The 26594-nt window shown below is 35.0% G+C and overlaps 1 protein-coding gene across 1 annotated transcript in view; it reads right to left on the reverse strand.

The window, feature by feature from the left end:
• The window catches only part of MIPEP (mitochondrial intermediate peptidase), a 134601-nt gene that overhangs the window by 28731 nt on the left and 79276 nt on the right, over window positions 1-26594 (reverse strand). Inside the window, exons 17-18 of the mRNA XM_012723165.1 lie at window positions 3633-3754; window positions 2929-3007 (exon numbers count right to left, since the gene is read on the reverse strand). Of these exons, the coding sequence (XP_012578619.1) occupies window positions 2929-3007; window positions 3633-3754 (201 nt within the window). The remainder of the gene's footprint in view (window positions 1-2928; window positions 3008-3632; window positions 3755-26594) is intronic.

Below are 26594 nucleotides of genomic sequence, written 5' to 3' on the forward strand. Positions count from 1 at the left end.
CTGGCCTGTACCCCAGTTCTGTATGCATAAATAAATAAATCTTTTAAAAAATGGTAAGTATTGACTGAGAGTATGGCAGATGAGAAAACCAACAGTTTTGAAGTGTGAGTTTGAATCCTGCAGGCTAATTTGTGAGCTGGGAGTTCCTAGAGTCATACATAGAATTGAGAAGCAGAAAACTCTTTTTTAAAAAAAAAATATTTTTCCTTTTATTAGGTAGATATGGTTGGGTTTAATTTAAAACTTTAAATATATATATATATATACATATATATATATATATACATATATATATATATATACACATACTATAAAAGGATAGCTATTTTTAGCTTTCTGTCTCATAGCAAGCAATCACTTCATAGAAAGGACTATCTGGTTTATGTGTTATAGAATAAGTGAAAGATAGTTAAGGATTAGAGTTAATCCTTAAATGACACAGGTTTGAATTACTTGCTAGATTTTTTCATGTACAGATGATATATACTTATCCATACATAGATAACAGTACTGTAAGTACATTTTCTTTTCCTTAGTTTAGTTAATTATGGGAATATATTATATACTACACACAATGTACAAACGTCAAATCAATCAAATGTTTATGTGGTTAGTAAGGTTTTCAATCAATAGCAGCCTATTAGTAATATTTTCAAATCAGATCTGGACTGCACAGAGGTGCCCCAGCCCTCATGTTGTTCAAGGGTCAACTGTGTTTTAAAATGGCACTTAAAATTATTTATGTTGCTCCTTACTTTCATAAAAGAATTTGAGAAGACACTTAACAGAGTGAGAAATAATACTCTGAAATAAGAGTGAAGGAAAAAAAGTCAGCAGAAGGTCAATTATACCAAGAGATGTTGGCCAGGGATCACTCAAATAAAAAGGAACTAGTGAAATGAATTGAGGGAGTTACTGGTATAGGCAAAAGGGGGACATCTTGTTTCCATCCTCTGATAGTCTTTGTCAGCTAGATTCTAAAAGATACACTCTATGTAATACATGAGGGCAAATTTTGAGGAACTTTTATATAGAAAGTCTCCAAAGTAAAGGTACCTGAAGACAAACTATTTAGTGCTACTCCTTTGTATTTCATGGAAAATACAATTCTTTTAATGCATAAGGCTATGTGCTATGATGACAAGAAATTACGGTGTTTTCATCCCACTATTTCTGGAACATCTTTATGTATGGACAATTTGGGGAACATAGGCTCCAATTACATTTTTTGATCACTTTACAGTATCAAAAATATCAAATACTGGTTCCATCCTGAATTGAGCACCAAGACAGAGTATGCTATGAAGCAGGACACATGGACAGAGACTGGGCCTTCCTGGGGGACAGGGTAGCTGAGAGGTCCTATCTTACCTCTGACCTGGGACTCTGCATCCCCTCCCCACCACAGTAGCTCCCCTCCTCTTCAAAGGCTCTAGAACTTAGCTTGACTCAAGTCTACACTGCCTGGCTTCATGATGTAGGCTTCCAACCTAGTGATTTTTTCACAAGTGGGATCAAAAAAAATCTTTTAACAAAGGTTAGAAATTTTCTAGTCTAGTGAGTATTTTTACTAGCTTACTTTTACATGTCTATAAAAGTATGGCAACTGCATGTCAAGGCAAGAATGCACACATAAACAAGATAAAAATACCTGGAAATATGTGTACTTAATAGTATGTGGTTGCCTAGTAAAGTGAAGTTCTTTAAGCAAGATGATATTTTACCTCTTTTATAGAAATCTCCAGTAAAGAATTGTAATCCCCCAAATTGATTTACTGTAGTCAATTTTAGCTTCAGATTTGTTAAAGATAATAAAATCTGAAATGCAGACCAAATGTCTGTAGTGAGCAAAGGGCAGATTTAAAATAAATAGCATGTGGGCACCAGGTTGTAAAACACTGAAAAATTCTATTACATCACATTCAGGTTCAAAAGATTTGGACTGAAAGTGATTATTAACTGTTGAGAAAATCCAAATGTATATTAAATTGTATGAAAGGGTGAGGGGACGTGGAGAAGACAGGGAGAAGAAACTAGGAATTAGCAGACCTAAGTTATAATCTTGGTCCAGTTGGTGACTTGTGAAGCCTTCAACAAAGCAGGTATCCTCTTCTGAGCCTCAGTTTCTTCTTATAAAAAGTGCTTTTCCTGCCAAGGCTGCTGTGAATGTGCTCTATGGAAACTCTACAGCATTCAGAGCACCTAAGAAGCCATTAATTTAACAACATGTAAAGGAAGTGAAGACAAAAGTCAACAGCCATGACTGCCTGAGAGGTCTCTAGAGATGTATTTCTTCAGTGAAAAGATAAAATAGTTTAATGACTATCAGATAGGTTGTAATTAATTAATGGTTTGCTTTCAAATAGAGCTCCTTCTAAAGAATCACAGAACCGAACTTGACTTTCCTGGGAGGCTGCTGTAGAGGGAGGCTGTGAGGAGCATCAGAAGGATGTGCCATAAGGGTACGACAGGAATTTTGCTAAGATCCTGCCAAAGACAGCTGCCTACCCCTGGCTCCATTCCCTCTTTCCCAGTCTCCCACCACTAAGGTCTGCCTTAGACATCATGTGTCCCTAATAAATTTACTGCCAGGATTTCCCTCATAGAATCATGAAAAACTCACCACATTCACCAACTAAGCTGATAAAGCATGCTCTGGAGAGGGTCAGGGAGTTACTACACACGCATTTTTGTATAGCCTGCTACAGAGACACCTACAATTTGTGTTTCTTGAATCACTGACTACCTCGATGACTGAAATACTGGGCAAGGTTACTTCAGAGGGCGCCTAAGAAGCAGGGCAGTAGGTCGTAGAGTTCTGCAGTTCCTGACACAGTTAGTGGCAGTGAGTGGCCACTGTGAAGGAGAGCTGTGGAAGAATGGTGAGTGAGCAGCACCCACTTCTCTGAAAGCAGAACGGAGGCTCACGTGAGAAGGGCTTAAGAGTGATCTGGACTGTAAGAACGCCTCATGGATCTTTAGTTTCCTGTCAGCTTTGGGCTGTGTTCTGCATGACCGAGGTTCTCAAAACCTCAGAGGTTCTCTGTCAGCATCTTCCACTGGGGAAAAAAATGTTCCAAAGGCAGGCAGAGTAAGAACATTCTGGAACAAACTGGATGTTAATACTAAAACAATTCCCAATGGTGCTGCTCCCAGTGATGAACTGTAACAAGTGCTTGGTTGTGCAAGAGGGATAAAATAAGCATTCTCCTCAGTTGCCTGTGGTGAAAATAAGGAAGCTGCCAGAGGCAGCAAGAAGCTCTGAGAGTAGCAGATACTGACAAAGGAGAAGCATGGGAACAAAGCAGCTTGGGCCCATTTCATGCAGAAGCATAAGCACTCACACAAAGGTACTACACAATCACCAGCATGTATGAGTGCTAATGTTACAATTGTTATAACGTGAGGCTGACACTCATGGCATATCTTGCCTCTGAAAGCAGAAGGGAGGCTCATGTGAGTAAGACCTGAGAGTGATCTAGATTGTAAGACAAGAATGCCTCTTTGGTTTCCTGTCAGCTTTAGGCTGTGTTCTGAGTGACTGAGGTTCTCGGGACCTGACTTCCCATGTAGTGAAGTGGGCAACTACTGATGTACAATGGGGCGTTTTACAAATCTCCCCACCCTATTACCTGTTAAAAGGATCCTGAAGAAAGCATTCTTTCCACACCATGGACGCTACTGCCCTGGACATCAAGTAAGAGTAATATTTGGCACCATAACCCACAAGGTGGCTAAATCGCAGCTGCCAGGCCTGCCAAAACAGAAAAACAGCACAGAAAATAATATAATTTCAGCTATTATTTCAGCAATGTAGAGAGACACATCAGGCTTTATGCAATGCACAGTTGTTTTTGTAACTTCCATAGCATCTGCCTTATACCAATCTGAATGTCTGTATACCTAGATTCAGACATTCTGGCATAACATACACCATGTTGTGTCTTGTTCTTTAATTACAGGCTTGAGTCTGGTACTATACCTCAACACATGCTAAAATAACTTATACCTACCTGAAACCTTTCATCATCAATTTGTAAGTTTATGACTGATGAAGATCTACAATTCCACTGCTGTTTGACCACAGATAGCTGAATCCTGCTAACTCAACCTACATTTAAATCTTTGTTACCATTTTCTAATTCACAGAAAAATGAAGATAGTATTTCACTTTAAGCTCTGGAACTATGATATCCTCTTCCTTTTAAATAGAGGTTTTCAACTTCCTAAGGGACATCTGTCAGATGGGCGGAAGTTTCCATCCTTCCTTCCATATGTAATGTGTGGATCTGATGTCAAAAACAAGAATTCAAATACTGTGCAGTTTCTCTGTATTTCTCTTTAGAGATGTTAGATCTATCCCTAGGCATAGCTATAAAAACTTTTTCTGAGTTAGATAATCTCAGTGATTTCATAAAAAAGACCAAAAAAAAAAAATTGGAGCAGGTAAAACAGTATGTTAGGAACTCTGCAGCTATAACTTCTTTTATAGTCAGGGAAAGGGAGTCCTACGGACTCTTATTTGCTATAAACCTTTTCTTACCATGACTTCCTCCTGCTCAAATCAGAGACAGGAATAAAAATAGGCAACAAAGTGGTTATTTGCTACCTTTTTAAAATTCTTATTCTAAAGGAGGGACTAGTGAAAAGTGCACACTCATTAATATGTGTGTAATGGCTTGCTATTATAATTTATTTAATTTTGATATCTGAACCAATCATTTCTCTTCATTATATGTTCTACTATCACATCATTTTTTTCACTTCAGTTATACAGGTATAAATACATTTAGCTGAAATTGATTTTAAAACAATTTTATCACTACTAAAGAAATACAAGCTATTAAGAGTGCAAATCTTGAGGACATCTACCTTAGTTGTAAATTCCATTAATATATATTGAAAAAGAAAAGTTTTGTGAAATACCAGTATGTGTCTATTGAAAACTAATTCTTTAGCAAAACAAAGATGCAACTGGGCCCTCCCTGGTGGCGCAACAGGTTAAAGCACAGCACTAAGAATCTAAAGCCGCTTCCCCATGAGTTCGATTCCCGCCTGTCCCAGAGGTGACCACATGGCGTGGCAGACCTCTCCTGACCCGCCCGCTGCTCCCCTCAGCAGTGTACTTCCTGGATCTGCCTGTTCTGCTCCCCCCTCTGTCTCTGGTGAATCCTCTCACCCTCCGCATCTCTGGCCTGTACCCCAGTTCTGTATGAACAAATAAATTTAAAAACAAACAAAAAAACACAAAGATGCAATCGACTCAGATGGAAATATGCTTATTAGATAAACTATGGAACAATAATGTTCTCCCAATTCAGTGAGATAGTAACTGAAGAGCAACAAGCAAAGAACTTGAACTAAAGTTTTTTGGCTTTTTCTTCCCAATGTAAACTTTATCATACTGTTTTCTCCTCTCATTTAACATCTGAAGAGAAAGATTGTTCTTCATTTCAAAGGAACCCATGGATAAGTATAAGAAATTGTACAGAAAATGAGGTCTTTTCTGATCAAAGTACAGGGACAGTACAGGAAGGCAAGGAGGACTCCTGAAAGAACAACATACAGTTAAGCAGCTATGGTGTAAAACATTTGCCAAAAGAAGGAAGATACTATAAGAACCAGAAAACAAAAAGTAAAGTGGCAATAGCAAGTCCATAATTACCATAAGTTTGAAGCAGTGCCAGGGGAAGAGATGTGGGTTGGGCACCTGTGGTGACTCCGGACTTCTCAGTATATATGAATCAAAACAACTATGAGGGATAGAACATCATCTCTTGAGCTCAAGTTTGGTTTTATTCCAAGACCCACATATACTCATTGATGCAATGATTTCTCAGGCCAGAGTCCTGTTCTGAGTACACTAGCAGAGGAGTGCCCTGGTTCTTCCACAGTCCTGTTGTTCAAGAAATTTACTGATAGAATCAGAGAATGATAGCCATTGTTCTGAACCCCACTTACAATCAGTATTCCATGTACCCATCCTTTTATAAAGAATCTTCAGAGGAGGAAGTTTCGTTAACAGCTCCCTCACAAGCTGATTACAGAACTTGGTGACGTTTGAGATTGCAACTACATCGTTCACCCAAGAAGAGTGCACACAGATGTGATGCTGGAGAACTGCAAGAATCTGACATGGCTTGGAAGCTGGTAAACCTAGTTGAGCTCCAATTTGGAGCAAGACAACAACGTGATGACAAAGAAGGGAAGATGCTTCCAGAAATCTGTCCAAATTTTGAACTGTATTTAAAAAGTCAAAGGGTTAATGTCAAAGAAGCATATTTTTAGAAAAGAAAAATATAAAACTATAAAAAATGGTTTAAGATTTTTTATTTACCTCAATAGAAAAATGCCATAAATCTTTAAGAACACAGTTACCAAAAGAGTAATTTTACAAAGAGATAGTTGTGTCTCTGGAGACAATCCATGAATTCTTGTGAATTTAGAGAAAATTATAAATCATCTCCCAAATTATTTTTCTGTGACTATTCCTATAGTAAATATTTCCATAATTGTGAGGAGGAAAACTACACTAAATGTAAATGGATTGAGTTATCCAACCAAAAAACAAATACAGTGGCTGAGTGGATTAAAAAAAATCACATCCATTTATATACTGTCTACATAAATCTCACTTCAAATTTAGGAGTACAAAGCCTTGGCACAAAGACATGGAAAAAGATATTCTGTGCAAATGGAAAATAAAAGAGCAGTATTATACTAATATCAGACAAAAGACTTTAAGCCATTAACAGTAACCAGGGACATAGAAGTACAATGATAGAATAAGTCAATTAATCAAGAAGATATAAGAATCATAAATATATGTGCACTCAACACTGGAACACCTAAATATAGTAAGCAAATATTAACATATCTGAAATGAAAATAGTTCTTTCAACAATGGATAAGATTATCCATAGACTAGATGAACATAACAGACCTATATAGAATATTCCATCTAACATCTTTTCAAGTATTTATGTAATATTCTCCAGAATACATGTGTTCACCACAAATATTAATAAATTTAATATGATTGATATCTCACAACATGATACAAAACTAAAAGTCAACAACAAAAGGAAAACTGGAAAAATTTAAATATGTAGATATTAAACAATATGCCCTTCAAAAAACCAAAGGATCAAAGGAAAAGAAAAAGTTAAAAAAAAAATTGAAATCAAAGAAAATGGAAACACATTTCAAAACTTAAGGAAAGCAGCAAAAGCAGTACTTAAAAGGAAAATTACAGTAATAAATATCTACATTGCATAAGAGGTATCAAATAAGAGATGTAATGTAAAACTTTAAGAATATAGTGAGAGAAAAAGTTAAGTCTAATGTCAACAGAAAGAGGAAAGGAACAAGGGCCTCCCTGAGGGTACAAGGGGTCAAGTCTCAGCACTATGAAGCTATTAGTAGCCACTGCAAAGCAAGTTTGATTGCCAGCCAAGGAGCTAATCCACGTGGTGCAGCAGTCCTCTCCAGTCTCACCTGCTGCTCCTCTCAGCAGCATATTTCATTTGATTTGCCTGTTCTATTCTCTACTCTCTGATGAATCCTTTCAACACCTGTCCCTCTGGCCTACACCCCAGCTCTTGTGTACATCAATTACTCATTCAATCAATCAATCAATTAATTGATCATTTTTTAAAAGGACAGAAAAATGAAAAAAATAAAAGACAAAAAATGGAAAAAGTCAGTAAAACAGCTTCTTAAAAAGATAATAGATGTAGTAAGAAATACAGAAATCAAATAAATATTAGAAATGAAAGGGATGCTACAACTGATATCAGAAAAATACAAAGAATCATAAGGGCCACTATGAACAATTATATGCCAACAAACTGGACAACCTAGAGTTGGGTCAACTCCTACAAATATACAGTCTACCAAATCTGAATCATGAGGATATAGAACATTAGGACTTGTATAACAAAGATAACCATCACAAGGTGAAAAGGCAAATCATATAAATGATAAGGAATCACTTGTGAGGATAAAGGCCTCACAAATCAACAGGAAAACAAACAAACAATATGATTCAATTGGGCAGTGGATCTGAATAGACATTTTTCTAGTAGACATTTTCTTCAGATATATGGAAAGGTACTTGTTACTAGTCATTAAGGAAATATAAATCAAAACCACAATGAGTTATTGCCTCACACCTGTTAGATGACTATTACCAAAAAGACAAGAGATAACAATTGCTAGCAAGGATATGAAGAAAAAGGTACTGGTGAGAATGTAATTTGGTACAATCACTATAGCAAACAACATCAAGTTTAATTAATTTCACTTCTGGGTTTTTACGTGATGGAAACAAAACACTAACTTGAAGAGCTATAACACCAGCATGTTCACCACAACGTTATTTATAACAGTCAATAATGGAAATAACTAAGTGTTCAGTAGATGAATGGCTAGAAAAATATTATATATTCGGTTACCAGTCACTTAATGATTTGGATGGATTCTTATAAACACATGACTAGACAATTTCATCACTGTGTCAATGTTACAGAGTCATTTTCACACAAACCTAAATGATGTAACCTAGGCTATATCTAGGGACAACGATTTTATGTGGTCAGTTGTAGACCAAAATCTCCTTATATAGCTAGTGCTTATATTCAATGGACTATTACTCAACAATAAAAATAAGTAAATTGTATCATTTGTAACAAAATGAATGAACCTAGAAGGCCTTATATTAAATAACATAAGGCAGAAAGAGAAAGAAAAATACAGTATGGTATCACTTATAGAATCATCTGTAGAACCTCAAAAGTAAAAGAGTAGAAAAGTGATTTGGGGGGGACTATGATTGAGAAAAAAAAGAAGAGATTGGTGAAGAGTACCACTTTGCTATAAGATGAATGAACTCTGAGGCTCTAATGTGTAACACGATGGCTACAGCCAATAACATTATTTACTATAAAATTGAAATTTGCTCAAATGCTAACTTCAAAATCCATACCAAAAAAACAAAGGTGATATGGGAGGTGATAAATGATTTAATTAATGTGGTCATCAGGTGTGGATCATCATCCTCTTAAAATGTATACATATATCATATCACACATACATTTATGTATCTTATAGTTTTACATTAACTATACCTAATAAAGAGGGGGGAGGGAAGAGAGATAATGCTTCTTTATTCATGATGCTCATGAACAATTCAACAAAGGAGGTAGTGTCTGTACATAATAGAAAAACCAGGAAAGTAAACATGGAAAAAAACTGATTTCTTTGAGGATGATGGGATTTTCTGCTCACACATTAAGAAAAATAAATGCAGCACTTTCTTTTCTCAAAGGGGAAAAAAGATCCAAGAGCCAGTGCATAACCCAGAAACTCCATGTAGCTGTCTGAAGAAAGCAGATGGGTGAAGAAGGAATATGATATAGCTGTGTGGGCAGAGGCTCTATCAACCCTTATTTCATCCCTCCAGGGGAGTAGCAGAGAGATTAATAGCCAGCACCTCCAATTTATCTTGGAACAGGCAACAGGATTCCTATTACTATAAGATAAAGTTGCAGTACAAAAAGGGGAAGGACAAATCGAGCAATTTGCTGTCAAATAGGGCTTAGCAAAGTCTTCCACTGAACAGGCAAGAAAAACCCTAGGATTTCTTAATGGAACCCTGACTTCTCATATTTCACCTCTTGTCACTCTCCTCACCTGCTCCAGTCCCACTGATCAGAAAACATAATAGGTAAGCTCCTGCAAGTCTGTGTCCTTGCATTTCTCTCTGCCTGACTCTTCCCCCAGAGATATCTCTATGGCTTCAGCCCTCACTTTCTTTAGCTCCTGCTCAAATTGTACTATGCTGGGAGGCTTTTTCTCAAAATAAAAAAGACAGAACTTCACTCAGTGAGCACAGTCAGGAGGGTGAGTCTTGCCATCTTTAGTTTTACTGCTCTCCTTTGTCACTCTGCATCTGTCCTCATGGCAGTAGGAGTCTATTTGTCCACCCTGGGTCCTGTTCACCTTAGCTCTCTCCACAAAGGGCTGTACTGATGAGCCCCTTCTCCATGCCCCTTTGCATTCTTACGCTGTCTGTTGCCTCAGCCTCACCTAGGTGATTCTGGGAATCATGATCTCCCTGATTTCATAAAGAAGTCCTTGGTCACAGACTCAATTGGCTCCAACACAGAGAGCACCCATATACCTCTCCTTATTTATCCAGTTGGTTAACACCCGGGATTGTCATAACAGAAGAGCTGAGAGGAAAATAATTCACAAAGGCAGAGGATAAAAATACACTTGCTTAATATTTTCAAAATATTGCCCCATTCAAATGAGTTTTATTTGTGCCCTAAATGACCTTCTAGAGAGAAAACTGAAGAGGGTGTTTTTTTGTTTTTTGTTTTTTCACTTTGTAGAGATAGATAGTAGATTAGTGATTGTCACAGTCTAGGAAATGAGCGATGGCTAATGATAAAAATGTTATAGAATTATGTAGTGGTTATGGTTATATAACTTTGTGGATATACTCAAAATCTCTGAACTGTACACTTTAAGAGAATGAATTTTTTGGTGTACGAATTTTATCTGCATCTTTTATGAAAAAATAAATTATGTCATAATGCCTTGGCACAGGAAAAGGATATGATGGGTGACTACTGGGCTTGTCTGCTTCCAACAAAGGAAGAGACTGAATTGACATTCAAGTCAGAGGTCACCTTACCTCAAAAGGGAGCTTGGCTATTAGGTAGAATAAGATTTAAATTAGTAACCTATCGATCTTTTTTAAAAAAAGATTTATTTATTTATTCATATAGAACTGGAGTACAGGCTAGAGATGCAGGAGTGCTGAGAGGATTTACCAGAAACAGAGTGGGGAGCAGAACAGGTAGATCAACGAAGTACACTGCTGAGGGGAGCAGCAGGCAAGGAGGGAGAAGTCTGCTGTGCCATGTGGGTCGCCTCTGGGGCTGGGGATTGAACTTGCACTGAAGCGGCTGCAGCTAGCTTGCAGTACTGCTCTTTAACCCACTGTGCCACCACAGAGGGCCCAGTAACCTATAGATCTTAAGAAAGTAATATAAAACCATCATTTATAATCGTAAAGAAACCACTAGTTATGGCTGACCCTTTGGAAGATTACACCTTGGGCTTTCAAACTTAGGGGTTATGTGATAAAAGAAAACAATATATATCTCTATCATTTTAACACTATAAAATAATGCCAGTTAAGATTGTTACATGAGGAGTTTTGATACTCTTAAGTGCTACATTTTTATAGATCACAAATATTAGCCAACAGTTGATTCTTGTTATCTAAATTTTTTTGCATTGCATTACTATGTATACTGTTTGGCATTAGCCAAGTTTTCCAGATGTTTTCAGCATAACTATAACAATTTTTTTTTTTGTAAAAAGCTGCTAAAAGCTGTTGCTTTGGAATTTTGGAAATTCTTCAAGAGAGATAATCAAGGAGGATTAATGACATGTTGATAGAAAGCAGGCAACCCTAGTATTTTCAGTGGATCAGTCATTTTTTATTTCTATCAGTTACTCTGTACAAATACAGGTAGTAACATGATCTGCAGTGACTTACTATTGCCAACTCTGGGCTATACTTTAGGATATGTTGCTACTTAAAGCGATTTCTGTAATATCTTTGCAACCATTACATAAAGAGTGGGGAAGGCAGTTGTGTATTCCTGGAAACAAAGGGGGCTTGTTTGTTTATTTACCATTTTTATTAACTAAATTTCACCTTACTTAGTAAGACATATTTCTTAAGTGCATGTCTAGCTTTTGTATGTCCTAGGTAACACGACTTTTTAATGTGACCTAGAGGGATCTTTCACCATGTAAATTAGATAAAAGCTTTGAAAACAGCTGTTATTCAAATAAAAGAATTATGTAAATATCACTGAAAATTATAAGGTTAATAAGTAAGAGCTAATTAAACAAAGATGCTACTATGCAGACACAACAGATTTCACAAAGTTAAGGGATAAAGTAATATGACTATAAGGGAATAACCTAATTATAAACAATATATTCTTCAGTTTAATTATGTACCATGATCCATAGAATTAGTAATAACTGATTTTAATTTTGTTTTGCCATATCAGAAATTCAGATATAGATGTGTTTGTGTTAATAAATTATTTTTGTCTATTTGTTGACATTTTATAATTTAATTCTTAAAACTAGTTAATTATAGAAAAAACTGGACTTACAGATGTTGGCTGTGTCTATATTGTACCAACTTGTGTCTAATTTTTCTACTGACTTTTTGTGAATTTAGAGAGCTATTAGGCACAAAATACCAAGAGGAACACGGTATCCTCCCCAGTACAAATAAACTATGCTGACAGCCCAATGTCCTGCAGGCCAGTACCATGCAAACCTTTCCTTACTTTCATCTGGCGCAGGCAACAGTGCTATGAGGTAGGTGTGATCATGGTCACCATGATTTATGGAGGTCATGAGATTTGATGACGGCCATACAGCTGGTCACTGCCAGCCCAAACTCACATGGTGCTTGTCACAGTGTAGTCATTCAAATCCTTCCTTTAGTGTCTGTCCTCCCAGTGAATCCTGTGGCTACAAGGGCAGTGTCCTTAGGTACCCTCTTCTGTAGTCCCTAGCATGCCATGAGTATTCTCTGAATTTTGGAAAGATGGGTGATTTTTCCGTTTATATGCTTAAACACTGTGCACTGTACCTGCTGGGTTTGAAGAAAAGATCAAAATGCTTGAAAGTCAATGAGTTAATGATTCAAGGGCACATGTAAGAAAATCTCTAAGTAGAGAGAGAAGCCAAGTACATAAGAGCAGATGAAGACTTATGATTTCACCTATATGCGGAATGTAAAGGAATAAAAGAAAGGAACTGACAAAAGTTAAACCAAAAGAAAGTCTAGAAATATGACTGCAGAACTGAAGCTCCTGAGGACTAGGTGTGGCAGTGGCAACGAAGGGGAAAGGGACCAATAACACACAGTGGCAGGATATGAGCACTTTGGTGTGGAGTGAAGGTAAACATCTGAGGGGTTGTAAACCTATTCACCTGTAATAGTAATTTATGGGGCTATAACCCAGTATTACTGCAATACAACAAACAAACAAAACAAAACATTTTTGACCGATCTCAAAGCACATACTGGATTTTACCCATCAGGTGAGGAAAGCCTTAAGAGGCAAAAGTCTCTGGGTCTCCACATTTAGCAATTTAACATACTTGCTTTTTTCTTAACATCATGACAGAGTTCAGGCGCTAGAAAGATGTGCAAGTCTCTACTGGTTCACTTTCTACTGGTCCTATCTTCATGAAACTCATGAATCTGGTTATCACATAAACAACATAAAGGAGTTGCAGATTAAATTCTGAGATATATCATTCTGGAAACTAAAAAGGCAATGCATTTGAGAAGTAATCGTAGTAAGTAGAATAAGTAAGACTGATTCAGATTGAGTCAATAGCCGTATACCAGTGTTTCCTGGACTTGACAACGATGTATCATTGAGAGTAGGGTGAAGGATACAATAAGAAGTATTTTTGCAACTTTTGGATATTAACTATTCAAACTTTCAAAATAAGAGGCCATTAAGCATAATTCAAATTAAAGTGTTTGTGGATTCTGAGGATCAGTGCCAAAAGGTTAACTGAAATTATGCCATCACAGTGACTGTACTTCTTTCTCACTCACTATCAGAACAAAGCAGTTTACAGTCAAATACTCTAATTTCAAATTAAGTCCACTCAGTAGGAACTAGTATTACTCTACCTTCCTTCGAAATTGTGCTTTTCAAAACTAAACTGTGGCCATGTATTATGGATTTCTTTATTCAATATAGGACTAGTTCAACTCTTTGGAGGATATGTTACGTTTGAAGAGGGAAAACAAGTTAGAAAAAGTGGTTATGAAATAAATGTAAACTATCACCTGATTTATAGACCTCCATTGCTTTCATTTAAAGGACTGAGTACTGTGAAAGCACTGTTTAGACTGGACTTCGGCTTAAGTGGAAAAAAGTTATTGCTGAAATTGTATAAATCATTTCAAATATTGTTTGATTTTAGTTTTTACATGTCTGGGTTTTTCTAAATGTCCTGAGAAAGTTTGGTTCACTTTTCACTCTCCATAAATCAGTAAGTATTTCAAAGCTTCCCTGAGACAGAGAAAAACATACACATGTGAAAAGAATGATTGCATCATCATAAAGTTAAGGATCTGAAGATAATGTATATTAAAGAAAGCAACTAGCTGGGTGCTCACTTTTATCATTATTAAATATATACATTAGAAATTGAGGCATGTAAAAGACACCAAGATAAACTATCCTAGTGCTTTAATAACCACATATGGTTATGAAAAGAGAAGAGCGCGGCTCCACCAGGACAGCACTCAGGCAACTAGCTGTGCATTAATAAGGAACCGGCCAGCGAACATTCATCTTTCAGGAGCAGGGATCACCAGCGACCACAACGGAATGCTGAGCACCCAGAGACTCCCCTCCATTTTAATGTATTAATTTACTGTACTGCTCTTACTCATCTTACAAGCAATTGATGAAATTATCACACACTACTTCTACCATTTACACTCCCCAAATCAAGCCACTTACTATTCTAGCAGTAATAATAATACTTTATATTTATCCAATGTTTACTGTGTGCCAGGCATTGGACTAAGAGCCTGTGACATTTATTAGCTGATTCAGTCCTGATGAAAACCCTAGTGGTTAGATATCACCATGTTAACAGAAGACCTGAGGCTGAAGATGCAATCTAACTCCTGTGGTCCCAGAGTTCAGCACTTTACATTACCCCTTTATTATCTAACACAAATGGCTAACTCTCCCCCAGGCATTACCTCACGCAGGTTAATAACTCCAATACAAAATTTCAACTTCATACAACCCATTTCCACATTTAACTTTCGTAGTCCTGTCTTTGTAATTTGAGTATGTGACTCTCTAACATGGAATGTTCTGTTTTCTCAGATACACATATCAGCCCTTTTTAGATCATAGGTCATAGCAGAAACATTTCACTAAAACCATAAATAAAGATTCCCAATTTCTCTATTACTGTTTGTATTATTTTGAAAGTTCAAGTCACCTAACTAGTCAAAAACAAAAATATAAATATGGGGAAGGGGTTATATGATATATATAAGTATTTATATAGATGCATCTTATAACCCCTAAATCAAGAATAGTAAGTTTTTATTAAGAATGTAACCACAAAATCACCAAACTAAAATAAGTAACTTTCTACATAGCAATAAAAAATAGAACTAGGGAGGGAGGGTGATAAATATTCAATATGCAACGACAAATATGTGTATGTGTATGTGTGTGAAAACAGCAATATACTTAACAAAATGTAAAAAAAGCACTGTAAATATATGACAATGTGATAGATGTAGGTAGATAAAAGTAATAGAATAAAGGTATCTGTATTAAAAAACTCTACAAATGATCATCTCACCTGGGGAATTAACCTCTAAAATGGAATGTTAGAAATAAATCTTGTGTATATGAAAACTTAGCATATCACAAAGGCAGCCTTCTCAGATCATGGGAAAAATGGATTATTCAAAAACTAATTAGGGAAACCAAGGCTGGTTCTAAGTCTCTCATCCCACCATGAGTTTAACCAGATTTAAAAGTGAAAAACAAAACCATAAGAGTACAAGGAAAAATTTATATGCTCTTACTAGTAAATTCCCCTTAAGCATAACAAGAAACAGAAGTCTGATATATTTAATTAAAAATAACCACCACCTCTGTTAAACTCACAAAAATAAAACCTGAATTTAAAAAAAAAAAAACATCATAAAGGAAGTTGAAAGATAGATAGCAAAGTGGGGGGAAATTTTATAAGAATAAAAAATCTAGCAAATTAGTATTAACACAATCAACATAAACATGAGAAAAAACAAAAGTCAGCAATTCACCCCCTATCCCAATGTAGATGGTAAATGCCATAGGGGAAGATCATGGCTTTAATAGTAATACATGAATTGGAGGTAAAAATAAATTACAGTGTTTGTGATCTATCAGATTGGTAAAAATTAAAATCAAACTAGTAATCACAGTTGTTAAGGAAAAACTACCTGGATTTTAACTTTGTAATGTGTTCTGGAATATAAACTCTGCATATCCTTCAACCAGCAATCCTGCTGTTAGGAACTTAGGGATACAGTAGTCAAGCTCACAAATGTCATATTATACATACTATCCAGGCAAACACATTTTGTTTCTTTTATGTTCTGCACTATGGAACTTCCACACAAAGCACTGCAATGAAAAACTGCTGAGTTTTTCTGAAGAGCCTGGTTACCACACACAGTCATCTCTATGCATCTTCTCTGAAGCAAGAGAGTTTGTATCTTTACCTCCAAGATCAATTTAAAGAAGAGAGGGAAAATATGAGCCCCTACTAGAGTTAATGTTATATCTACAACTAAAGCTGTTGGGAAGGGCAATTTCTACTCTGGACCTAATTTGAGTGTGGTCCTGATGCTTTATCTCAGTGGGGCTGTCCATATAAAGAGGAACCATATGGCCATTGTCATTTCAACTATCTTTACCTCTGAAATTAGAGAACTTAATGTCCATGTCATAGGAAGTTAACTGAAAGGGTGTGTGAGTTCCTGATTTTATGATGACTGCATGCACATGATAGAAAAATTGAAATACAATGAAAAATACTAAAATGAAATGCAGCCCTTACCCATACTATGTGATAAACATTCACTGAAATATTTAAGTTCTCTATAGTCTGTTTTCAAAAAGTGAAATCATGTTATCTAAAATTTAATATCCATGTCACTTCATTTTAAGAACACTGTAAATGTTAATGGCTATAACATATGGATTGTATTGGTCAGTATATGTTAAATTACAAGGTAATGATATGGACCCTGAAAGTTTCAGTGACTTCAAAGCAGCAAAGATTTGACCTGAAGAAGATGGCCTATTCCTCACAGGCTAAGGGATTCTTCTCAAATAGTCACTTAGGAATGCATGCCCTCAAGGCGTGAGGCATGTTCTGGACTACTGGGTCAAGAGGAAGGAAATGGGAACAATGGTTCTTCTACATTGCAGCTCAGCAGTGAAACATCATTCCTGCTCTACTTCTTGGTCCAGTCACCTCTCTGCAGCTTACCCGTGTAACAAAAAAGTGCAGTCCGACCATATGCCAGAGATAGAAGTGCAGTGTTATAGAACAGATCTAATTACAACCACATGGGTGCACCACAGTTTGCTTAACCATTCTTTGAATGTTGGGCTCTTTCCAATGTATCACAAATGTGATGATTATCAGGTATAAAATTTTATTTGGTATTCCAATGTATTTCTTTAGAATAAATTTCTAAATGTTACATTATTTGCTTAAGAGCTATGTTAGCGCTTCATATTCTTGATTCCTTCTGCCAAACCACCTTGTCCTCCTATGAACAACATAAAAATAATGGTACCAGTATGTTGTCTTTTTATAAAATAGTTACTGATTATTTCACCATTAATTTCACTTGTATATTTTCTGTCTTGGGGAAGAAAATACTTTTTTATATATGTGGATGTATGTAAATGGATATATGTATGTTCACGTTCTAGTGGGAATGTTGAGATTTTGTTGTTCATACACAGCAATCATATAAACCATTTGATGTAAGTGTTGTCATTTCTCAAAACTGGTTTGCTTGTCTATGAATTTTGTTCATGCTTTCTTAGAGAAATTCAAGTAACCAAATCTACTGCTGTTTTCATTTGTGATTTTTTTCCAGTTCTTTTTAACTTATTGTCTTCCAAATGAAAGCAATCTACCTTATTTCTTATAACTTGCTTTTTCTTCCTATTTGTCTACTTGATTTGAAAATTATTTCAAAAGTCAATTAGCATAATAAGGGAGTGTTCCAGGCCAAAAGTCAGGCAATAGTTATATTAATAATTCTGTGATCCTTTAAGTAAATTATTTAATCCTTACTCTATTCTGTCTCTATAGCAAAAATCAAAGTTTATAAGTCTTCTTAGCTTCAGTACATAACCAAATGGACATCCTGGCCTGTGCCATTACTCAGAATACCAGGAACAAACACAGAGAGAGTTCATTATATTTCTATTTTGCACATACTGTGAAAACTTGTCTCATTTTCCCTTTCTCTTCAGCTCCCAGTTATTCCAGTACGACAGCCTTTGAACTGTCCTCATCCGCCCACCATACACTGTGAATGAGACCAACTCTGTATATTGGGATTTTTGCACACTGTGTAGATTATACTGCAACATTTTTTTAAACATTTACTAAATATTTGTTGGGCACCTAACATGCAGAAGTAATTGTGCAGGGTGTTGAAGAAATCATAAACAAATCAGAAGTGGACCTTGCTTTTATGTGAATTTTACTGCTATTAGGAAGATACAAATTAATCAAATGCTATCAAGAAATTATAAACCAAGATGACAGAGTAAATAGGAAGACACCAGGGCTGTGAGAATCTTTGAGAACATGATCCTGTCTAGAGGAATGACATTTCCTGCAGAGGTAAAATGAGGAGAAGAGAGAGAGTGCCCCTGGCAGAGAAAAACAAATACAAAGAATCTGGTGCCAAAGGAAAGCAGGGTGTGTTTAGTTAGATGAACTGGAGTGATCAGAGAAGACAGACTCAGGGCAGCAAAGGCCTTTAGCCTTTAGCTGAAGAGCTAAATGGATGCTGTTGAAGGTTTTAAAGCTTAGTGGAGGGTCATAATCACAGATGTATTTAGAAAAGATCTCAATGATGCCTGTGCAGATCTCAGAGAGGAAAAGTATACTCATTGGCAAGAACTGAAATTATTTAGTATAGACTTAGCTTATCTGGGAGAAAAGGCAGGAAGGGAAGGGAGTTACTGAGAACTGCAGATTTGATTTATCTTTATATATAAGAGAAGTAATTCTATCTTCAAGTCATTTTGTGAGAAACAGCTGAAACCCAGGGTGACTACAGGCGGAGGGGCAGAGGGCCAAGAACACTGGAGCAGGAGGGGATTTTACAATGCAACACTTACATACCTTATGGTTTTTAATCTTGTGAACATATTAACTGCTTAAAATATAATTAAATTTTTAAAGTAATATCACCCAAGCAGAGCCTTCTTTATGTTGTAATGTTGCCCTTGGAGTCCCTGTTGGTCATAGAGCATAAAGGTAAAAAGAAACTATAACAAGTCTCTCTGGGTACAGTCAACTTATGAATAAAGTGAGATCCCTGTGTCTGCTCAAAGATCACACCAGAACATGTCTTACCTTCACAGAATCACACACACACACACACACACACACACACACAAATCTGAAAATGTAGTAGTCTAAAAACTAAAAAAAAAAAAAAAGAAAAAAAGACCCAAGGGTATTATTTAAAATAGAAAATCTACCCTGGAAAGAAAGAACTTCTAATATCCTGGACTTTCATTTCTATGTGAATATGCAAACCAAAAAAAAAGTATAGCACTGTTCAAAATAACTGAGACAAAAATGAAAGTTGGGTACTTGGCTTAAAGGACTATATTATAAAAACAACCCGGGTAGTCATATAATTTCCTCATGTTCTAAATCAGTGAAATCTAGAGTTGCAGCTGTCCCACAAACTGAAACCATATAAATTTTTAGAAAATGAGTCAATCATGAGATTAAAGTTTCAATTTATAACACTTCTGTGTTTTAGTTACAAAGTCATAAATAAATCCAGCATGACAGAGAAGGTAAATATTTTCTCAGTTGTTTACATAGCCAAAGAGGAAAGGAATTTAACATGCAATTAACCACTTAGGTGTTTTTAGATATGCACCATATGGTCTTTACATATAAGATAAAGAAAAAAAATAAATATTGTTTTGTTTAACCTAACATTTGCTTAGCAACAACATCAAATACTCCAAACCAGTACATCCTGAGCTATTAGTAACTTTTCCATACAAAGAACTATGGCTCTTTTCCAAAGAGCTAGGGTATAAGAATATAAGTAAAAGGAACTTCTTCCCCAGGGAAAGAAAGTAAAATGGGAGGAATGAGGAATTTTACCAAATAATTTGAGTTCTCTAGAGAAAGAATGACAGAATTTTAACCACTCTAGTTCTACTGTTAGTATTTTTTTACACATAAAAAAGACCTTTATGCCATTCTTTAAACCAACGTCTGAACAAATATGTGGTAAGATTAACAAAGGTCAAAAGTAGATCTCAGATATCTACACAAAGGCAAGTGATCTTATCAGTATAATACTTTAAAGATAACTAATTGGAAAAAATCTGCTACTTTAATATAAATAGTAGAAATTATTTCATAGACCCTTATTTCTTAACTTCATATTTTCAGAATTATTTTAAGATTAAAACTTTAACATAAAATCATTAACACTGATATTCTAAGGTTAATAAGCTGGGATACAACGCTATATTAACAGTGAACTGAGATTGTGAAATTTGAAATCTATGTAAAGCTTTGAAATGTGAAAACTTATAAAACTAACTTTCAATCAGCTTGCATGCACAAATGTCGATTATCTATATAGATTCTACAGATGTGTACTCATCTATATATTTTAAAGAAAGAGATTCTTCAAAATTGACTACCAAGTAAATAGGAAAGAAAGTAAATTCTAGCAGTAATACAATCTTAACACCCAAGTTGTGTATAGCAATGTCAGCTTCTCATGGTTGGTGGTTTTATTGTACTTCTTTTTGGGACCATTAAAAAAGAAACAAACCTTTATATAGTATATATGGTTAACAGTACTCTCAACATCTCTCTGATATTGATTTCATCTCCTTATTCCCACCCTTCCACAGGGTTAGGAGGTATGTTTGAGAGTTAATCTGGGATGAGCACACTATGTAAACAACTGGGGTTACCAGTGGTTTCACTCCATCTCCCAACTGGTAAATTAGTGGTTACTTTCCCTTGCACATATAATCACAACAACAGCAATCTCAGCTTAAGAATCTGCTCTAAAAATCAAGCAATTTCAAAATGGAAAGTCCTCAAATTACACATAAATTTTATGCTAAAAGCTCACTCACTAGTCTGTTACTTGGGAACTCACACATCCAAAATACATGTTCTATAAATCATGTTCCAAGATACCACTCAGTCAAAGTAACCCTAAAATAGCAGAAAAGAGAAGCAATACATTGCTGTAGTTGCAATAGTAAATGGGGAAAAGAAAACAATACATTTAAGATTTTGGGTTTTTGCTGGTACTTGAAAAGAAGGTGGTGATCCAGCCTGTGACTGCTGCCAATTCCTATTGGTCTCCTAGATTTCCCTTCATCTTACTAAATAAATTCTCTCTTTTTGGTGTTGTCCACAACCAGAGCTTACGGTGCACACTCTCTCTATGCTGATAATTTCCTAATCTACAGAGCTCCAGCCTTGATCGATTTTCTGGGCTTCAGACTCACTGATAGTACCTGATAGGCATCTCCACTTGGACATGCTACTGTCACATTAGGTTCTGACTCACTAAGCTTTGCACCCACTCCCTGTAAAGCAGCACCCTCCTAAATTCCATGTAGTAAATGCCACCCCTCCCCCACCCCCAAATCACCCATCCAAACCATGGTATCATTCCCCACTCATTTCCTTTTATCACTACCTCACAACCTATCAAACACTCAGTCCCCAGGTCTGTCTGACAGCATCCCAGGCCCCTCAAATAAATCACTCTTCTCTCTAACCATCACTTATTCTTTTGTTTAGCTTCCCAGTGTCTAGTCTTCTGATGTAGCAAGGATGACAAAGAATTCAGGGATTTACTGAAAACATGAAGGCACCTTATTTCCTCATGAATATTCCAGGTAAGAAGCCTCCTTCTGGAAATAAGAAATAAGACTCACAATATATATCCTTTGTATTAGCAATATAATGCATCAAAATGTTTCCATCTTCTCAGCTTTTATAAGTTTGTTATATGTGCTTGCAACTCAAAGCAGCTTGAGGGGCTCAAAGAATATTTTGTTTAGTAATGAAATGTTTGACTAACAGCCTGCTGTAATGATAATTTTGTATATGTACTCCACAAAAAGTCATTTCTAATATAGATTCCCTTAAGGCAAGAATTTTGTATGTTTCACTCACTATATCTCTGTTAACTAGACAGTGTATTCAACAGAGTAGGCACTTGACAAATATACTACATATTAAAATATATAATATAAACAAAACTACAAGTGCTTTAAATAATAATATAATTGGACAAAAATATAAACTGGGGTGTAGAAATAGTTTTTATGCATTATGCTAAAAGAGGCTTTGATGTAACACAGCTAACACGTGTTAGCTGTTTGCTTGTTCTAATAAGAGAGTATGCTACAGAAAGAAAATTACACTAAATTTGCAAGATATTTATCATTTATGTATAAAAACAAAGACTAGAAATTAGTCTCAGTAGCCATCAGTCTCCTATAGAGGTAGGCTCTTGAAATGGTGTACTATGAGCTGGGTGCACTATGAGCTGATTGCAGCCAAGCAGGTATTGTCCTTAATGAATCTGCAGCCCACACATAGTTAAAGAGATGAACAGAGAAGTGACATGTGCTGATCATATAAATCCATACTTCTCCAGACTCAGGTAAACAGGAGTAATTAATGTGCAACTTTTAATTAGTGTAACACTATCATATTATAACATTAGTTTCTTGCTACATAAAAAATAGAAGTCTAAATATAGAATGAATAGTATTATACACAATAAATACTTTACTTTTTTGTGGGTGTTTGTTCTAACAATAATGGTTAGATATCAGTATATCATTCAATCCTAGTAATTGCTTTATTAAAGTAATTTTTTTTAGTTTTCTATAGAACAAAATTACAGACAAATATTACAACATACAATCATTGTCTGAAAGTTCTGTGGCCACAATTACATATACACAATTTGTGCAGGCACAATAAACATAGTAAATATTCTACACATTGTTGTTTAAATTAGTTTAAATTATATTTCCTTCTTGCCATTCTTTAATTTGAGGGAATTAAATTATTCATTTCTGAGAAAAACTTCCTGGAAATAGGTTTCAAAAGAGGCAAAAACTGTCACTTTTTCTGTCTGCATAGGAATAAAGTCCTTTACTTGACAGTAAATGTTACAAAGGCTTTTGGTCACTCTTGATCCTCAATATTTCCATCATCACCCTGACTGCCCCATCCAGTCCACTACCTAACTAGCCTTACTCACTCTTCCACCACACTGTTCTCAAATTCATTTCAGTCTTTCCTCCACCTTCCTTACTCAATATCCTAAGTTCTAGTCTCAGCTAGCTTTTCCAGGTGCCTGAATAACTTCTCAGTTTGAACTCCTGAAATTCATTCTCTATCCCATATATTGCAAGTAGAATAATCTTTTAACATTCAGAAATATTTTTACATATCAATGATGTATTTCTATTATAAAGTAAAGTGACAGTTATCTACCAATCAGTTTAAGAAATAAAATGTTTCCAAGCTGTCTGTCATCCCATTTCTTGTTCGAGAGGTAACACTGGCTGAACTGTTTATTATTTATTTTCTTTTAGTTTTACTACATAGGTATATATCCATGATAGCACTTAGTTTTGCATGACATTAGATTTTATTATCAAAATACTTAATTCTTCTGAAACTCATTTTTTTTCTCTTAACATTATGCCTTTGGCCAAGTTCATCTCTGTGTTCCTTAATTTTCATTGCTGAATAGTATTCCAGAACCCACCTCCCCCTTCTTTCTCCATTTACAAACAGTGCTATTATAAACCTTGTTTTCTTACCATTTGGCACATAAGATATCACACCAAATGTGTGAATTGTTGGGGATAGGATATAACCATTTTTAACTTTGATACCACCCCAATTGGTTCTCCAGTGAGGTCACATCAAATGTACACTCTACCTACTCATGTAAGACTGACTGTAATTCCACACCAGTATCAATAATGTTCACTGCCAACTATTTATATGCCAAACTACTGAGAGTAAGTAGCATACTAATATAGATTTAGTTAGCACTCCCTAGTTAACTTAGAAATCATTTATATAACTCATTGCAAGTCTATGTCTTTAGATATTCAAAGTATTATAAAAATATTTATATTCCAAGAGAGAACAATTTATGCTATGTGGTTTTTTTTAACCACAACAAAAGTAGAGAAATAAATATTTTTTTCTATTAAATGTGTTGAAAACATCAACTTCCAGTCTGTAGATTTTCTTTTGACTTTTACATATTAATTTTTAATAACCATTCAGATTTTAATACAGTTGAATATGCCACTTGCTTTATAGTTAATTTTTTTAAAAATCATATATACAATATAACATATGATTATTATAATTAACATACAGTATTATCAGAAATTATTTTTCACTATCAAAAAAGAGATTTACTCCTTACACTGAGGTCTTTAACATACATTATTGCTATGTACCTATGAGACAAATACCCAAATTTTGTCTTTTCCATATGGATAATCAATCATTACAGCTTCATTTTTAAAAATAGTGGCTTCTTTGCCCACAGATCTACAGTGCCACCCTGTTAGAATCCATAAATGTACTGAGTATGCCTTTAAGGTCTTGGTTCTTTACCACTGTTTTATTTGTCTACCCCACACCACTGTTATAATTACTAAATTCCTACAGTTTCATTTGAATACTAATCATAATTGGACAATGATTACACCAATTTGCTGTTGTTCTTCAAAACTACCCTTGTCATTCTTCTCTCATATAAAGTTATTCAATCAGTTTGTTAAGTTCACACAGACTGATAGAACTATATTACATTAAATATACACATTCGTGGGAGAAAAATTGATTTTATTTAATCTCACTGTTTATACTTATGCTTTAGTTCATTTACTTAAGATTTTGAAAGTGAAGAGAACACACTAATTTGTATATTTATTTAGTAGCTACCTCATGATTTTATTTTTCATAAAAATATCTTCAATTTTTTTCAGTGTGTTGCTAATAAACAGAAATGGAGCTAATTTTCACACACTGTTTACAGAAAAATTGGTAACCTCTATTAATTTTCTCAGTTATCAATCAGCAAATAATTAATTTTGTTTCTCCCTTTCCAATGTTTATATATTTTTTCTTTTGCTTGTCTTATTGCCCTGGTGAATGCTACACTGAAGAATTCCAATGAGCAGCATGGTCTTGGTCTATATTTTTATGTGACTATTTCTTATAGGTTTAATAAATGAACTGACAAACTAATGATTAAATACAGAAGTTTCTAGGTAGGAAGAATAGAATATTTGTGTAAATCTAAACAAATCACAAGCATTAGAAAAAATAGACAACTTTAAAGTAATGTTTTTCTCCTCTCAAGATAGCTATGACTCTTTTAAAGATCCTAAAAAAAATTTTACACAAAGAGCTTTGGCTACTACCACAAATAGAAAGATAATTGCAGTGAAGGAAGAAACCTTTAATTTTTACAAAGGAACCAGTACAAAGATAGTATACTAAAACCAACTCTTTTCTGACCACAATGATATGAAACCAGAAATAACAAGAGGAAGTTAAGATCTACAATACATGGAAACCAAGTAACACAATTCTCAACAAACAATGAGTCAAAGAAGAAATCAAAAGGGAAATATAAAGCTATCTCAAAACAAATGAAAATAGAATACAACATATCAAATCTGATGTGATACAGCAAAAGCAGTTCTGAGAGGAAAATTTACAGCAATAAATGTAACTATCAAAACTAGGAGGAATAGTAGGTGTAATAACATCATTCTTTCTTTTAAATAAAATGATAACATAATGACTGTTAACTCGGAATTTTGTTGCCATTGTTACATCTTTACATCTTTAATTATAACACAGATGAAACCCAAATGGTAAGGATCTTTGTACTCTCTTCTAAAAAGAGCCACAGCTAAATAAATCATTCTAAGACCTAAAATTTAAAAGGGTAGACAACAAGTAATTCAGTCAAGTTAAAGTTTTGTGTCTTGCTGTCCCTTGTAATTTTGACCATCCTATGACTTTACCACTGACTGGTCATGTTGTAACTACATAGAGTTTAAGTCACATACATTCTAAAACTAAGCAGAGGAATATTATAAAATGAGCACAGAAATACACAAACACCAAAGCATGTGATCTCAGGCAATGATAAAAAAAAGTTATTAAAATCTAGGCAACTGTTTTATGATTTAGTCCTCTAATAGTTATATTATTCTTATTACTTCAAATTTTCACTAATGTATGGTTAAGCTTAATATTATATAGCATTAGACAAATAAAGTATATATATAGTCAAAAATAAGTAGTTAGAATGACCAGCATTATTCACCTCTAACAGATGACTAAGATCTAAGATAATCAAAAACTGCTGACAAGGAGTCTTATGAAGATAAAATACAGTAGTACTTTACTTGTCTTTTAAATATGAATTATTCCCAAGCATGTTAGAGTGTTAGGGTCTAGAGATCCAGTGGACAATTATAGTTTAGTAATTAACATAACCTCTCAGCACAACATATGTTGTATCCAACACTGTAAAAAATAAAACCACCTGACGTTTATTCAGCAGTTTACAGAGCACTCTCAAATTAGTTTTCTTTTTATTC

The sequence above is a fragment of the Condylura cristata genome, unplaced genomic scaffold, assembly GCF_000260355.1.
Source record: "Condylura cristata isolate star-nosed mole 26May11 unplaced genomic scaffold, ConCri1.0 scaffold00010, whole genome shotgun sequence".
In the NCBI taxonomy this organism is placed as follows: domain Eukaryota; kingdom Metazoa; phylum Chordata; class Mammalia; order Eulipotyphla; family Talpidae; genus Condylura; species Condylura cristata.